Below are 17,794 nucleotides of genomic sequence, written 5' to 3'. Positions count from 1 at the left end.
AAACAAGTGTGGGATTGCACTTTTTTTGCAATTTCACCGCACTTGGAATTTTTTTCCTGTTTTCTTGTACAAGACATGGTAAAACCAATGGTGTTGTTCAAAAGTACAACTCTTCCTTCAAAAAATAAGCCCTCACATGGCCATATTGATGGAAAAATAAAAAAAGTTATGGCTCTGGGAAGGAGGGGAGCAAAAAACGAAAACGCAAAAATGAAAAAGGGCCACGGCGGGAAGAGGTTAAACACAGCAGACTTACAGCAAAACGAAAATTAATATGACTAGTATCAGTGAATAAACATTACCCATAATTTGGAATTTTTGAAGGCTTCTATGTGGCTTCTCTAACAGCCTATTGACAGACTCCAGCCCATTCTACAAAAGTTTTCAGTGTCCCATGTCAATTAATTGTTCGTTCATACATGATGTGAATGCAATATCTTACCCTATCACTCCATTCTGTAAGGAACCAACTCTTGGCACATGGACCCATATCACAGTTCTCAATGTCATTTGGCCGCAGTTTCATATTGCATTCTTCATCATCAACCACATCTCCTATGTTACTGACACATTTCACATCACGTGTTTTCTGTCCTACTCCACATGGCACAGAACACTATGAAAAAAGGAAAGAATATGATAATTGCAATGATTAGATCCAGAAGCAATGTAAACAATCCCTTAATGTTAATTTGGTTACTGGGGTACTATGTGTTAAAAACCCAACAAGGAGAACATCTGCAAGAAGTTTGTATGTTCTGCATGTTTTTGCGTTGGTTTCCGCCAGGTACTCTGGTTTCCTCCCACACTCAAAAGACATACTGATAGATTGTGAGAACCATCTGGATCAGTGATATTAATGTCTGTTAAGCGCTGTGGAAATTATTGGCACTATACACTGTGTGCACAATTATTAGGGAAGTGAATATTTTGAGGACATCATCCCTTTTATTCAAATTTTCCAACTCCAAGCTGTATAAACTTGAATGCTTGTTTGATGAGGTAGATCAGGTGATGTGTATTTGTTTAATGAGTGGGTGAGGCCTATGGATACAACACCATTTATCAAGGTGTGCAGAATTATTGAGAAGATTGTTTTCCTCAGGCAAAATGGGCCAAAAAAGTGATTTAATTGACTCTGAAAAGTCAAAAAATTGTTTTTAAGTCTATCAGAGGGATGCTGCCGCACTCTTAAATTTGCTAAAATATTGTGGCGTGATCACAGAGTTATTAAAAGTTTTGATTCAAATACTAATTGGGTAAAAAAGATGCACATTAATTGCCAAAGATGTGAGAAGAATCAAATGTGAAGTGAGCAGGAACCCATTATCTTTCAGTGCTGCCATATTCCAGAACTGCAACCTTCCTGGACAGCCCAAAAGTACAAGGTGTTCTGTACTCAGAGACATGACCAATGTATGGGAGGCTAAAACCCCACCATTAGTGAATAAGACACAGAAGTTGAATTATCAAGACTGAGCCAAGAAATATCTGAAGACAGATTATTTATTTTATAGACTGGTGAGATGAGAGTGACCCTTGACTGACTAGACTAATAGGTCTGTTTCCATGCCAGTCAAGGGAAGGTGGGGTACTGCTATGGGCTATTATTATTACTATTATTATTATTATTAAAGATGAGTTAGTTGGATCTTATTGGCTTGAAGATGGACTCAAAATCAACTCTCAAACCTACTGCCAGTTTATAAAAGACACTATCTTCAAGAAGTGGTACGGGAAAAAGTTTGCATCTTTCAAGAAAACGATGATTTTTATGCAGGGCAATGCTCCATCACATGTACTGAAGTACTCCTCTGCCAGTAAAGCCTTTGACGATGAAAGAATAATGACATGGCCCCCTTCCTCACCTGACTTAAACTCTATTGAAAACATCAGGGCCCTTTGTGTCAGTAGATTTACAGTGAAGAAAACACCTCTCTGAACAGTATCTGGGAGGCTGTGGCTGGTACTGCCCAAAAAGATTTACTCCACGGATAGAAGGCTTATGACTGTCACTGAAAAGAAGGGTGGCTATATTGGTCAATGAAATTTTTTTAAATAAAAGGAAGGTTTCGTATTTATTAACCTTTTGGATTGACTGTCAGCACTGCGGTTGTTCAAAAATAAAATTAATAACCCCCCAAAAAATTGTCCAATAATTATGCACAGACTCAATAAGTAATATAATGTGATGCAGTGACCCCTGTAACAGGTAGGGGGCACTGCATGGTCTCCCCAGTATATGCACGGAGGCGCATTGAGGCTGTGAGAGTGCATGGCAGTTGCATGCATGGATGTGATGATGTGACAAAGTCCAGCATTGTGGTGAATGGCCGATATGTGTGTCGCAGAGGAGGAGACTCTGCGCTGCCAGCCTGAAGCGATATAGTGTTCTGGGACCTGTAGTCCTACAAGTATAGTGTTATATAATATAAAGGCACAGATGATTGGCCTCAGGGAGACCAAAACATCCAACACCGCGGAGACACTATCACGTGTTTCTCAACGCAGTGATTCCAGAACACTGCCCCCATCCCTTATGGGAAATATGCAGGTGCATGTAAAGAAGCTGCGGAGACACCATCACGTGTTTCTCGACGCAAGCAGTTAGTGTTATATAATAGTCATGGGAGGTTGGCAGGGCTAGTTATGTGAAATGGGCGGGACAAACTAGCCACACACCCACATTCCCACCCAGGGGAGTCGTTAAAGATATATAATGTGACCAGGGTGTGGGTCACATGGGTAGCTGTGAGTTTCCTGTTTGAAGCCTGTGTTGGAAGGCCTGGGAGGAGGCTTCCTGAAGAGCACATGGTGGGGCTTCAGACCTGGTGGCCTGGGGTGTTGGACTACCATCCTGAATAGCACCCGGACAGGTCACATGCCTGGGGTGTTGGATGGAGTCCTGACTAGCACCTGGACAGGCCACACGCTTGTGTGTTGGGAGGTCCTGGGACTAGGACCGGATCACTGAAAAGCACACCGTGAAACTGTGGGGGAAGCTACCGTCCTTCGGTGGGTCTGGACTGACTAAGATATGCCGCACAGGCAAGTTGGTGATTCCCGTGAGGCAGCTTTCCCAGAGGACTGACAAATAGTCAGCAGGTGGAGCAGGAGCTCCCGTAAGGTACCATAGACTGTTGGTATTTGTGATATGAACTGTGTGGTAACCCACGGCAACTGGTTGAAAGAGGACCAGCGTGTTTAGTTGCTGCAACCGTAATGTCGTATGGTGCCTGTTGTGCTCCATGGGCATTATTGAACTGCATGGCGTGCGGTCACCCACAATAACTGGACACAGAGGTTTGTCGTGTTTAGTGACCGCGTTTCAAAACCGTATACTGTGATATAAACACTGTTTGCTGGCTGTTCATATTTCTGTGGTTTATGATGCCATAATAAACCATGTGGACTGTTTTTGTTTGGAAAAACCGTGCCCGTGTACGTTAATCCCGTGCCATGTGAGTATTCCCCAATACACTTGGTAAGTGCAATCTTACAATAAACACATAGATTAAGCAGTGTCTGAGCAATAATGCTTAGGCTGCGAAAAGAAATAAACTGCACTAATATAATGAATTCATTTCAAGCAATATTTGAAAAGTACACAATGCACAGAATTGAAAAAAAAGAACCTTGCAATTTGCTGAAAGTAATTGATGCTAATTATTATTATTATCATAAATTTTTATAGCGCCATTTATTCCATGGCGCTTTACATGGCGCTTTACATGTGAATACGGGGCAAATATAGACAAATACATTAAACATGAGCAAGTAACAAGGCACACGGGTACATAAGGAGGGAGGACCCTGCCCGCGAGGGCTCACAGTCTGCAGGGGATAGGTGATGAAACACTAAAAGAGGGTAGGGCAGGTTGTGCGGCGGTTCAGTAAGTTCAGGATCACTGCAGGCTGTAGGCTTGTCGGAATAGGTGAGTCTTCAGGTTCTTTTTGAAGGTTTCTATGGTAGGCGAGAGTCTGATGTGTTGGGGTAGAGAGTTCCAGAGTAGGGGGAAGCACGGGAGAAGTCTTGGATGCGGTTGTGGGAAGAAGAGATGAGAGGGGAGTTGAGACTAATGACTTCTAATTTATCTGATTAATCTGACTGCTAATGACTTCTAATCAATTTATATGATGCTGAGTTACAACTGTATGGCAAAAGACTAAAGAGTCAACATATTAAATAACCTGAATAAGGCTAAAAGATGATAATTCTAATTTGTGCTTATAAACATAATGTTTTCCATTGGCAGAAAGAGAAAATCTACAGTTGAAAACCTTGTTTCAGGCTTAAGAATTGGGCCAAGGGGTTTATAGCTGCAAAACATGTTTGGCTTTATATTAGAGCCAAGTGACATGTAATTCCAATAGCCTACTAATAAGCTGTTCATTAAACAAACTAGGCACAAGAGCACTGTTTGAAGACAGGTTTTCTGCAGAATATAACTAGTGACTCATGCATTTTGAATATTATTACATAATTTGTATTAATTGCTGAATTTTATTATTACTATGATGCCACTGAGATGAAGACCAGGGTTATACAGGAACTTCGATTGTATTAACCAAAAATTAGTTTAATTTGTTTGCAACTTGCTGTTTCACAACTGATTAACATTTTGAAGACAGATGTAAAAAAGTAAATAACTCAAAACAAACCAAATAGCAGACAGGTTGCATATGGCAGAGTCATTGCAATTATTAGGTGAGATGCCGCAATGCAACATCGTGGTCTTTATGTAGAGACACAAAAGTGCCTCTGTGTTTGTAGTCTACAAGAGAAACTGTCATTATAAAATCATTTGGGGGTCTTTCTTCCCCTCTATATAACCTCCTGGTATGTAGCTGAAGCGCTGCATTACATCTCAGCACAGAATTAGTGTTCAAGCCAATTATAGTCGCTAGGTGCTTCATGGCTTCACCAAACATTTAAGTATACCTTCCTACCTACTTGTTTTCCATCTATTTCCATTTCTCTCACTCTTTGAAGCCAGAGCTGTCCAACAAAGAAAAGTCAGGAGTGGAGATTGAGACAAAGAAGTATGTGGGAAGGTGCATGAAAAGATTTGCCCCGCCATGGTGCACCAATTGACTGCACTTGGTTTCACCAGTCATTTTGTGCTGAGAGAGTCCCTTTAAATATCTTACCTGTTTCTCCCTTCCCTTCTCATGCCATGATCTAATACCCTGGCTGAGTCATAGAGAATGCATTGTGATCCCACCTCGGTCTCTTTCCCTCTCCAATTTCCTGAGTGATTAGTTATTATGCTGTCAAAAATCATCTTTTTAGTGGCTAGGGAGATTTCTGAACTTTTTCAAAAAGACTGCAGACATGGAAAAGAGGACTAGAATGTGAGAACTATGCACTTTATGTTACACCTGGTCCAGCTGCTGTACTTTCCCGGGGTCCCCATAGGGACTCCCGCTCTGTGCCGGCTCCACGCTGTCTGGATACAGCCTCTGCTCCTCCTCCCTCAGCTGCTTCCTGGCATGCAGTCAGCAGGTTCCCGAGCAGAGTACTTACGTCGGGAGCGCGCTCACTCCCTGTCTCTTAAAGAGACAGCGTACATTTTTCAAAAAGTTCTTCTGACCAATGGTGTGCTAGTGATCACTATTTCTCGCCCCTCCACCATAGGGAGGGTGCCGGTGAAACAAGTATCCACAGTTGCTTACTTCCAGATCCTGTCTGCACGTGCTCCTGTTTCTGAAATTCTTTTGCTACTACTGCGCTTATACTGTCTGTTTCCACAGATTATCAGCTACCTGTTACCCGGCTATCCTGGACAACGACAGTTCAATCTACGCAATCCCATCTCCTCCCATCAGTCAGCCATCTACCTCTTCAGACAACGCCAGACTCGCCGGTACCAGCTCTTACCCGTACACCCGGTATCATCTGGTTAGCTCTACGTCTTCTGCTAACCCTTCTTGTCCATCTGTTCCACTGGGACAGCTGCCACGAGTCTGGGGTCTAACTGGAGCTAGCACCCATGTCCCCCAGACAATCCATTCTGACCCTGTTTGAGGGGTCATACTACGGGTGTCTGGGGCTCACCTAGTCACGCGTCCTTCAGATCCCCCGGACCGTATTCCCGAGGTTCAACATTAAATTTCAATAAAACGAATGTGAACTTCATCTTCTGTGCCTCCGTTTCCATTCGTTACAGATTGCTCCGCCCATGGAACCAGCTGGAACCCAAACACCTCCGGCCGTGGAGCTATGTCAAGAGGTTATCCGTTTGAGGAGTCAACAAGACAAGATCATGACTTTTCTGCATAACTTGTCTACTCGCATGGATTCTTTGGTTTCCTTGCCTGCACCTGCCTCTGCCACTGGAATTCAGGTATCTAGCTGCACAGCAACTAAAGGTCCTCGCCTGGTGGCTCCCACCCGCCTCTGTGGCGATCCCATTCAGTGTCAAGGGTTCATTAACCAGTGCATGCTGCACTTTGAACTCATGGGGCATATGTTTGCTTCTGATCGGGCCAAGGTAACATAGTAACATAGTTAGTAAGGCCGAAAAAAGACATTTGTCCATCCAGTTCAGCCTATATTCCATCATAATAAATCCCCAGATTTACGTCCTTCTACAGAACCTAATAATTGTATGATACAATATTGTTCTGCTCCAGGAAGACATCCAGGCCTCTCTTGAACCCCTCGACTGAGTTCGCCATCACCACCTCCTCAGGCAAGCAATTCCAGATTCTCACTGCCCTAACAGTAAAGAATCCTCTTCTATGTTGGTGGAAAAACCTTCTCTCCTCCAGACGCAAAGAATGCCCCCTTGTGCCCGTCACCTTCCTTGGTATAAACAAATCCTCAGCGAGATATTTGTATTGTCCCCTTATATACATATACATGGTTATTAGATCGCCCCTCAGTCGTCTTTTTTCTAGACTAAATAATCCTAATTTCGCTAATCTATCTAGGTATTGTAGTTCTCCCATCCCCTTTATTAATTTTGTTGCCCTCCTTTGTACTCTCTCTAGTTCCATTATATCCTTCCTGAGCACCGGTGCCCAGTACTCCATGTGCGGTCTAACTAGGGATTTGTACAGAGGCAGTATAATGCTCTCATCATGTGTATCCAGACCTCTTTTAATGCACCCCATGATCCTGTTTGCCTTGGCAGCTGCTGCCTGGCACTGGCTGCTCCAGGTAAGTTTATCATTAACTAGGATCCCCAAGTCCTTCTCCCTGTCAGATTTACCCAGTGGTTTCCCGTTCAGTGTGTAATGGTGATATTGATTCCTTCTTCCCATGTGTATAACCTTACATTTATCATTGTTAAACCTCATCTGCCACCTTTCAGCCCAAGTTTCCAACCTATCCAGATCCATCTGTAGCAGAATACTATCTTCTCTTGTATTAACTGCTTTACATAGTTTTGTATCATCTGCAAATATCAATATTTTACTGTGTAAACCTTCTACCAGATCATTAATGAATATGTTGAAGAGAACAGGTCCCAATACCGACCCCTGCGGTACCCCACTGGTCACAGCGACCCAGTTAGAGACTATACCATTTATAACCACCCTCTGCTTTCTATCACTAAGCCAGTTAGTAACCCATTTACACACATTTTCCCCCAGGCCAAGCATTCTCATTTTGTGTACCAACCTCTCGTGCGGCACGGTATCAAACGCTTTGGAAAAATCGAGATATACCACGTCCAATGACTCACCGTTGTCCAGCCTATAGCTTACCTCTTCATAAAAACTGATTAGATTGGTTTGACAGGAGCGATTTCTCATAAACCCATGCTGATATGGAGTTAAACAGTTATTCTCATTGAGATAATCCAGAATAACATCCCTCAGAAACCCTTCAAATTTTTTACCAACAATAGAGGTTAGACTTACTGGCCTATAATTTCCAGGTTCACTTTTAGAGCCCTTTTTGAATATTGGCACCACATTTGCTATGCGCCAGTCCTGCGGAACAGACCCCGTCGCTATAGAGTCCCTAAAAATGAGAAATAATGGTTTATCTATTACATTACTTAGTTCTCTTAGTACTCGTGGGTGTATGCCATCCGGACCCGGAGATTTATCTATTTTGATCTTATTTAGCCGGTTTCGCACCTCTTCTTGGGTTAGATTGGTGACCCTTAATATAGAGTTTTCATTGTTTCTTGGGATTTCACCTAGCATTTTATTTTCCACCGTGAATACCGTGGAGAAGAAGGTGTTTAATATGTTAGCTTTTTCCTCGTCATCTACAACCATTCTTTCCTCACTATTTTTTAAGGGGCCTACATTTTCAGTTTTTATTCTTTTACTATTGATATAGTTGAAGAACAGTTTGGGATTAGTTTTACTCACCTTAGCAATGTGCTTCTCTGTTTCCTTTTTGGCAGCTTTAATTAGTTTTTTAGATAAAGTATTTTTCTCCCTATAGTTGTTTGGAGCTTCAATGGTGCCATCCTGCTTTAGTAATGCAAATGCTTTCTTTTTACTGTTAATTGCCTGTCTTACTTCTTTGTTTAGCCACATTGGGTTTTTCCTATTTCTAGTCCTTTTATTCCCACAAGGTATAAACCGCTTACAGTGCCTATTTAGGATGTTCTTAAATATTTTCCATTTAATATCTGTATTCTTATTTCTGAGGATATTGTCCCAGTTTAAGGGCATCTCTAAGCTGGTCAAACTTTGCCTTCCTAAAGTTCAGTGTTTTTGTGACTCCCTGACAAGTCCCCCTAGTGAAAGACAGGTGAAACTGTACAATATTGTGGTCGCTATTTCCTAGATGCCCGACCACCTGCGGATTTGTTATTCTGTCAGGTCTATTAGATAGTATTAGGTCTAAAAGTGCTGCTCCTCTGGTTGGATTCATTATGAAGGTGGGCTTCATTATGTCTCACCTTGCCGGAGAGGCCCTCGCCTGGCTGAATACGCTGTGGGAGAGAATGGATCCTCTGTTTACTAATCTTCAGTCTTTTCTAGAGGCATTCCGTAGGATCTTTGACGAACCTGGTCGTGCTACGTCCACAGCTTCAGCTCTTCTTCGACTACGCCAGGAGGCTCTTACTGTGGCTCAGTAAGAGAAGATAGTATTCTGCTACAGATGGATCTGGATAAGTTGGAAACTTGGGCTGAAAGGTGGCAGATGAGGTTTAACAATGATAAATGTAAGGTTATACACATGGGAAGAGGGAATCAATATCACCATTACACACTGAACGGGAAACCACTGGGTAAATCTGACAGGGAGAAGGACTTGGGGATCCTAGTTAATGATAAACTTACCTGGAGCAGCCAGTGCCAGGCAGCAGCTGCCAAGGCAAACAGGATCATGGGGTGCATTAAAAGAGGTCTGGATACACATGATGAGAGCATTATACTGCCTCTGTACAAATCCCTAGTTAGACCGCACATGGAGTACTGTGTCCAGTTTTGGGCACCGGTGCTCAGGAAGGATATAATGGAACTAGAGAGAGTACAAAGGAGGGCAACAAAATTAATAAAGGGGATGGGAGAACTACAATACCCAGATAGATTAGCGAAATTAGGATTATTTAGTCTAGAAAAAAGACGACTGAGGGGCGATCTAATAACCATGTATAAGTATATAAGGGGACAATACAAATATCTCGCTGAGGATCTGTTTATACCAAGGAAGGTGACGGGCACAAGGGGGCATTCTTTGCGTCTGGAGGAGAGAAGGTTTTTCCACCAACATAGAAGAGGATTCTTTACTGTTAGGGCAGTGAGAATCTGGAATTGCTTGCCTGAGGAGGTGGTGATGGCGAACTCAGTCGAGGGGTTCAAGAGAGGCCTGGATGTCTTCCTGGAGCAGAACAATATTGTATCATACAATTATTAGGTTCTGTAGAAGGACGTAGATCTGGGTATTTATTATGATGGAATATAGGCTGAACTGGATGGACAAATGTCTTTTTTCGGCCTTACTAACTATGTTACTATGTTACTATGTAGTATGAGGTGCGATTCCGTACTCTTTCGTCTGAATTATCCTGGAACAATGAAGCCTTGGTGGCTACCTTCTGGGAAGGCCTTTCAGGAAAAATAAAAGATGAGCTGGTGGGATGGGACATACCTTCAACCCTGGATGACCTGATTTCTCTGGCAGTCCGGATTGACCTACGTTTCAGGAACGATCTAGGAGATCAGACATGAAAGAGGTTCCTACCACAAGGCTGCTAGTACTTTTAAACCAGCGTCTTCTCCAACTACATTTCCCTCACCTATGGCTATGGAAGTAGACCGGGTAAGCTTGGGTAACTGTCGCCAGGAGGGGAGCTGTTTCTACTGTGGCAGTTCTGAGCATTTCAACCACACCTGTCCAAGGAAGTCAGGAAACTCCAATGCCTAGGGTCGGTTGGAGAGGCAGCCCTTAGTAAGGATCATCTCTCTCCATCACTGCAAATAACAGACTCTGTGGTCTTTGGCAAGGTAACATTTTCTGAACTCTGTTACCTGGACTCTGGAGCCGTTGGGAACCTCATTCAGCAGGCCCTTGTGGATCATTATCAGATACCCGTCCAGGGCCTTCCAGAACCGTTGCAGGTGACATCTGGGGATGGCAAACCCTTGTCTGAGTCCGTTCAGTTCCAGACTGTGCCCCTGGAACTCCGGGTAGGTTTACCTCATTCAGAAAGAATCCGCTTTTATGTGTTGCCACGGTCGTCTCACCCATTGCTTGTAGGTCTTCCCTGGCTCTGAATGCATTAACCAGTCTTAAATTGGAAGACGGGTGAGATTCTGCGCTGGGGAGATTCCTGATTGGATCGGTGTATCTTCCCTGTTCTACCTGTTCTTTCTTCAGTCCAGCCTACTGCCCTGCCAGGTCTACCCTCTTCTTATTGGGCCTTTGCTGATGTCTTCGGGAAAAAGGAGGCTGAGAAATTACCTCCACACAGGACATATGATTGCCCGATAGATCTACTCCCCAGAACATCACCTTCTCGAGGGCAAATTTATTCTCTTTCCCAAGCAGAGACCCAGTCCATGTCTGAATACATTCGGGAGAAACTGGCCAGAGGATTTATCCGGAGGTCATCCTCACCAGCAGGGGCAGGATTCTTCTTTGTAAAGAAAAAAGATGGATCTCTACGGCCCTGTATCAATTACAGGGGGCTGAACCAAATTACGGTAAAGAACAGGTATCCATTGCCTCTTATTTCTGAGTTGTTGGATCACCTTAGAGAGTCTAAAATCTTCACCAAAATGGACCTTAAGGGGGCCTACAACTTGATACATATTTGTAAAGGAGATGAGTGGAAGACCGCTTTTAACACCCGGGACAGACACTTCGAATAACTGGTAATGCCGTTTGGCCTAAGTAACGTACCTGCAGTTTTTCAGGAATTTGTAAATGATATTTTCAGAGATCTGCTCTATGCGTGTTTTGTTGTTTACCTGGACAACATCCTGATTTTCTCTGCAGATATAGCCTCCCACCGGAGGCAAGTACGTCTGGTTTTACAGACTTAGAGAGAAAAGACTTTATGCTAAATTTGAAAAGTGCCTTTTTGAACAATTTTCTCTGCCTTTCCTGGGTTATATAGTCTCATCCACAGGGTTAAAGATGGATCCGGAGAAGGTATCTGCCATCCTTAAGTGGCCTCGTCCATCCGGTTTGAAAGCCATACAATGGTTCCTGGGCTTTGCTAACTATTACCGTTTATTTATCCCTCACTTCTCCACCTGAGTGGCACCTGTCTTGGCTTTAACCCGGAAAGACGCAAATGCCAAGGATTGGATTCCTGAGGCAGAGGAGGCCTTTGTTTCTCTAAAACAGGTTTTCTCTTCCGCACCCGTTCTACATCGACCTGATTCTGATAAACAATTCTTTCTAGAGGTAGACGCTTCTTCTATAGATGCTGGAGCAGTACTCACCCAAAAGTCTATCGGTCGGATGGTCACCTGTGGCTTCTTCTCGAAGGTCTTTTCTACTTCTGAAAGGAATTATTAAATGGGTGATCGTGAATTGTTGGCTATCAAGTTATCCCTGCAGGAGTGGCGACATCTCCTTGAGGGAGCGGTTCATCAGGTTGTCATCCTCACCGATCATAAGAATCTCGCTTATCTTCAATCTGCACATAGGCTGAATCCTCGTCAGGCCCAGTTGGGCCTTGTTTTTTGCCAGATTGTCCATCCAGCTGAGAAGAATGTTAAAGCCGATGCACTCTCTCGAGCATTCCTGCCGCCTGATCTTGAGGAGAAACCTCAACACAACATTGAACCATCCAGGTTTGTGTCCATAGCCGCAATTAATCTTGCTCGACTTCCCTCGGGAAAGACTTTGATATCTTCTTCTAATCAAAGCAGTGTCCTCCGGTGGGGTCATTCTTCCATGTTTGCCAGCCATGCTGGTCAGAAAAAGACTCTGCAGCTCATCTCTCATTATTACTGGTGGCCCACCATGGGCAAAGATGTCCAGGAATATGTGGCTGCTGGTCCTTCATGTGCCCGCAACAAGACGGCTTCCCTCCGGGCAGCTTTTACCTCTTTCTGTTCCTTCAGTTCCCTGGCAGCACATCGCGATGGATTTCATTACTGATCTTCCAGTCTCTTCCGGCTGTTCCGTCATCTGGGTAGTGGTGGATCGTTTTTCGAAGATGGCTCATTTTGTTCCGTTACCTGGTCTTCCGTCTGCTTCTGAGCTTGCAGATCTTTTCGTACAGCATATTTTCCGTCTTCATGGGTTTCCTCTCCACATTGTGCCCGACAGGGGTGTCCAGTTCACTTCCAAGTTCTGGAGAGCGGTTTGTAAATCGGTGCAAGTGGAACTGGACTCCTCTTCTGCATACCACCCTCAATCTAATGGGCAAGTAGAGAGGACCAATCAAATCCTGACTGGATTCCTGGGTCACTTCGTCAATGACCATCATGATGACTGGATCAAATTGCTACCTTGGGCAGAATTCTTGTACAACAATCAAGTAAGTGAATCCTCTGGGAGATCTCCATTTCAGATAGTATTTGGACTCCAACCCAGGATTCCTCTTCCCATCTCTGGGTCTTCTGGCATCCCTGCTGCTGACACCTTTACTGGAGAATTCTCAAAAATATGGAGAGACACCAAGGTCGTTTTGGAAAAAACCTCACAACGCATGAAGAAGCACACGGACAAAAGACGTCTGGATGCACCTATTTTTCAGCCCGGAGATAAGGTGTGGCTCTCTTCCAGGTATATTCATCTGAAGATGCCCTCATACAAGTTGGGTCTCCGCTTCATCGGTCCATTTGAGGTCTTGAAGATCAGTGAAGTTTCGCACAAATTTAAATTGTATGCTTCTTTACGTGTGCCTAACTCTTTTCATGTTTCCCTCCTCAAACCAGTAGTTTTGAGCTCCTTCTTTAAAAATCCAGGTTCCACTCCTGATCCCATCAGTGAGGAGGATGTTTTTGAGGTAAACAACATCCTGGCCACTAATAGAGTTAGGAGTAAGATTTTGCATTTTGTGGAGTGGAAAGGCTTTGGTCCTGAGGAGAGGTCATGGGAGCCTAGAGAGATTATCTGGGCTCCTCTCGTCCTGAAAAGATTTTACGCAGGCTTGAAAAAGAGGGGGCGTAAGGAGGGAGATACTGTTATACCCAGTCCAGCTGCTGTACCTTCCCGGGGTCCATGTTGGGACTCCCGCTCTGTGCCGGCTCCACGCTGTCTGGATGCAGCCTATGCTCCTCCTCCCTCAGCTGCTTCCTGGCATGCAGGCAGCAGGTTCCCAAGCAGAGTACTTAGGTCGCGCGTGCGCTCACTCCCTGTCTCTTAACGAGACAGCGCGTATTTTTCAAAAAGTTCTTTTGACCAATGGTGTGTTAGTGATCACTATTTCTAGCCCCTCCACCATAAGGAGGGTGCCAGAGCAACAAGTATCCACAATTGCTTACTTCCGGTTCCTGTCTGCACCTGCTCCTGTTTCTGAAGTTCTTTTGCTAGTACTTTGCTTATACTGTCTGTTTCTACAGATCATCAGCTACCTGTTACCTGGCTATAATGGACGATGATAGTTCAATCTACGCAATCTTGTCTCGTCAGTCAGCCATCTACCTTTTTGGACAACACCAGACTCGCCGGTACCAGCTCTTACCCATATACCCGGTATCATCTGGTTAGCTCTATGTCTTCTGCTAACCCTGCTTGTCCATCTGTTCCACTGGGACAGCTGCCACGAGTCCGGGGTCTAGCTGGAGGTAGCACCAGTGTCCCCCAGGCATTTCATTCTGACCCTGTTCGAGGGGACATACTACGGGTGTCTGGGGCTCACGTAGTCACGCCCCCTTCGGAGCCCCCAGGACCGTTGTCCCAAGGTTCCACATTAAACTCAACAATAAAAACGAATGTGAACTAGGTTAACCTGGAAAATTATCTTATAGGTCATGATCCTCAGATAGTCCTTTGGTCCTTGAAAAAAAGAGTAAAGGAAAAATACACCTTTACCTTTTCTAACTAGAAACTTGGTATCCTTTGCCAAAAATAGAAAAATAGAAAGGGCCTCCAGATCACAACATTCCCAGGACCAATAATCCCAATATACGACAATCCAACTTTTCCCGCGGGGTCAAACAGAGAGATGTACTTGGGTAGGTGCAGAAGCACAACAGCTATTATTCACGACTATTTAAAACAAATGAGAATAAAATCTTTACAAGAAATATACCAGGGTGAGGAGTCTCCACCAGGCTCATGGTTCTTTTATGATCAATTGAAAAGCTTCATAAATACCTTGGCAAACAAACCAACATTAGAAGGCCATTAACTCCCTTTGAAACACTTTGTAGATCAATAAACCCACCAGACCACATGGTCTCATTATTATATAGAATCTTTCAGGATGGGAGGACTCCCTATCAGGACTTTCCAACATTCTTTTCAAAAAGGGAAATTGATCTGGGGAAACCCCTATCATCTGAGGATAGAACAAAGATTCTCTTATTCACATTTAGGTCGTCATTATGTGCGATATCACAGGAGAGGAGCTATAAGATTTTGTCAAGGTGGTATAGGTGCCCCTCCATGGTACATACTGTGTTTCCAACAACCCCTGATACTTGTTGGAGGTGCCTAAAAGAAAAAGGCTCCTACATGCACATCTGGTGGGATTGTACCCCCATAAAAATTCTATGGCGAGCTGTATTCGAACTTCATAATAAATTATCAGTCTTGCAGATCCAACCCACAGTAGGCTTAGCCTTGTTATCCTTATGTGACTTATGAATATCTCAGTTCAAGAAAGGCCTGTTCAGACACTTCCTTACTGCTGTTAGGAATTTAATTCCTCGATTTTGGAAGCAAGAGAAATTCCCTTCCCGCTCTGAATTTGTGGTAGAACTAAATGACATTTAGAGAATGGAACAACTGATAAGTCAAACTACAGGAAATCCTGATTCAACATATAATATATGGGCTCCCTGGATTGTATTTAGGGAGACACCTGAATTAGATCTTTGGCTCTCCAGAACCTAGACCACCCACTTATCTCTTTGTCTTCCCATATACTCATCTATACGTCAATGATTAATAACATATTCCTTACTGATGACGCTATATCTCCGGATCGCTTCATTTGTCGGTAGCCAAGATGATGGAGAGATTTGACAGTTATAACCCCGTATATTCCATTACTCTACCCAACCCTCTTCTCCCTTTCTTCCCCTCCCACCTTTGTTTGTCCTCTTACCTATCTAGACTCAATCTCTTTATTTCTTTTGAATAACTATTACAACATCAACGGATGGTGTTATTAAATATTTTATTGATTCTTGATTGTTAATCCTTCACAATAACATTAGGTACCATGATATTATACGATAGAGTACAAATCTGTGTAAACATGTGAAGTTGCTGAATTATAGATTCCTGAACAGTTTATAAGCAATTTCAAACAAATTTGTTGATATAATTGACTGTATTCTTGCAAGTTATGTTCAATAAACTTGATTTATACAAAAATGAATGTGAACATCAACTTCTGTGCCTCCGTTTCCATTTGTTACACTTTATACTGGTAAAACAAACTAAAATGTCTCATATTTACATATACAACAAAATAGAGATGAGCGGATCAAGCAAAATTAAAATTCGCCTTTTCACTGGGATTTTACCATGAAATTTTATTTGCAGATAAGTTACACTGCTCAAAAAAATAAAGGGAACACTTAAACAACAGAATATAACTCCAAGTAAATCAAACTTCTGTGAAATCAAACTGTCCACTTAGGAAGCAACACTGTTTGACAATCAAGTTCACATGCTGTTGTGCAAATGGAATAGACAACAGATGGAAATTATTGGCAATTATCAACACACACTCAATAAAAGGAGTGGTTCTGCAGGTGGGGAACACAGACCACCTCTCAGTACCAATGCTTTCTGGCTGATGTTTTGGTCACTTTTGAATGTTGGTTGTGCTTTCACACATGTGGTAGCATGAGACGGACTCTACAACCCACACAAGTGGCTCAGGTAGTGCAGCTCATCCAGGATGGCACATCAATGGGAGTTGTGGCAAGAAGGTTTGCTGTGTCTGTCAGCGTAGTGTCCAGAGGCTGGAGGTGCTACCAGGAGAAAGGCCAGTACACCAGAAGATGTGGAGGGAGCTGTAGGAGGGCAACAACCCAGCAGCAGGACCGCAACCTCAGCCTTTGTGCAAAGAAAAACAGGAGGAGCACTGCCAGAGCCCTACAAAATGACCTACAGCAGGCCACAAATGTGCATGTGTCTGCACAAACAGTTAGAAACCGAATCTAAGAGGATGGTTTGAGTGCCTGACGTCCACAGATGGGGGTTGTACTCACAGCCCAACACCGTGTAGGATGATTGGCATTTGCCACAGAACATCAGGATTGGCAAATTCGCCCCTGGTGCCCTGTGCTCTTCATAGATGAAAGCAGGTTCATAATGAGCACACGTGACAGACGTGACAGAGTCTGGAGACACCGTGGAGTGATCTGCTGCCTGCAACATCCTTCAGCATGACCGGTTTGGCAGTGGGTCAGTAATGTTGTGGGGTGGCGATTCTTTGGAGGGCCGCACAGCCCTCTATGTGCTCGCCAGAGATAGCCTGACTGCCAGTAGGTACCAAAATGAGGTTCTCAGACCGCTTGTGAGACCATAAGCTGGTGCGGTTGGCCATGGGCTCCTCCTAATGCAGGACAATGCCAGACCTCATGTGGCTGGAGTGTGTCAGCAGTTCCTGCTAGATGTAGGCATTGAAGCTATAGACTGGCCTGCCCATTCCCCAGACCTGAATCCGATTGAACACATCTGGGACATCATGTCTCGCACCATCCACCAACATCACGTTGCACCACAGACTGTCCAGGAGTTGGCGGATGCTTTAGTCCAGGTCGGGGAGGAGATCCCACAGGAGACCATCCGCCGCCTCATCAGGAGCATGCCCAGGCATTGTAGAGAGGTCATACAGGCACATGAAGGCAACACACACACAACTGACATCAGTTCCTTGTCTTGAGGCATTTCCACTGAAGTTGGATGACCCTGTAATTTGATTTTCCACTTTGATTTTGAGTATCATTCCAAATCCATACCTCCGTGGGATATTTATTATGATTTACATTGATCATTTTTATGTTTTAGTGCTCTCATCACATTCCACTATGGAATGAATAAAGATTTGCAACTGAAAAATTTCATTCAGTGATATCTAGGATGTGGTATTTTAGTATTCCCTTTATTTGTTTGAGCAGTGTATTTTCTGCATGTTTAATGACTGTTATTATGATTTGGGATCTCGAATCATAAGGTGAAAAAAGTAATTATGCTCACCCTCAGTTCACATCTCTGGTTGCTCACTTC

General features: G+C 43.7%; 1 protein-coding gene across 3 annotated transcripts in view; it reads right to left on the bottom strand.

The window, feature by feature from the left end:
* THSD4 (thrombospondin type 1 domain containing 4) overlaps positions 1–17,794 on the bottom strand; it is a 1,349,728-nt gene that overhangs the window by 59,741 nt on the left and 1,272,193 nt on the right. For all 3 annotated transcript variants that reach the window (XM_069765881.1, XM_069765882.1, XM_069765883.1), the window contains one exon: positions 443–616. In XM_069765881.1, coding sequence (XP_069621982.1) covers positions 443–616 — 174 coding nt within the window. The remainder of the gene's footprint in view (positions 1–442; positions 617–17,794) is intronic.

The sequence above is a fragment of the Ranitomeya imitator genome, chromosome 4, assembly GCF_032444005.1.
Source record: "Ranitomeya imitator isolate aRanImi1 chromosome 4, aRanImi1.pri, whole genome shotgun sequence".
Lineage (NCBI taxonomy): Eukaryota > Metazoa > Chordata > Amphibia > Anura > Dendrobatidae > Ranitomeya > Ranitomeya imitator.
Note: the sequence above shows the minus strand (reverse complement) of the source record. Positions and strands in the feature narration are given on the sequence as shown.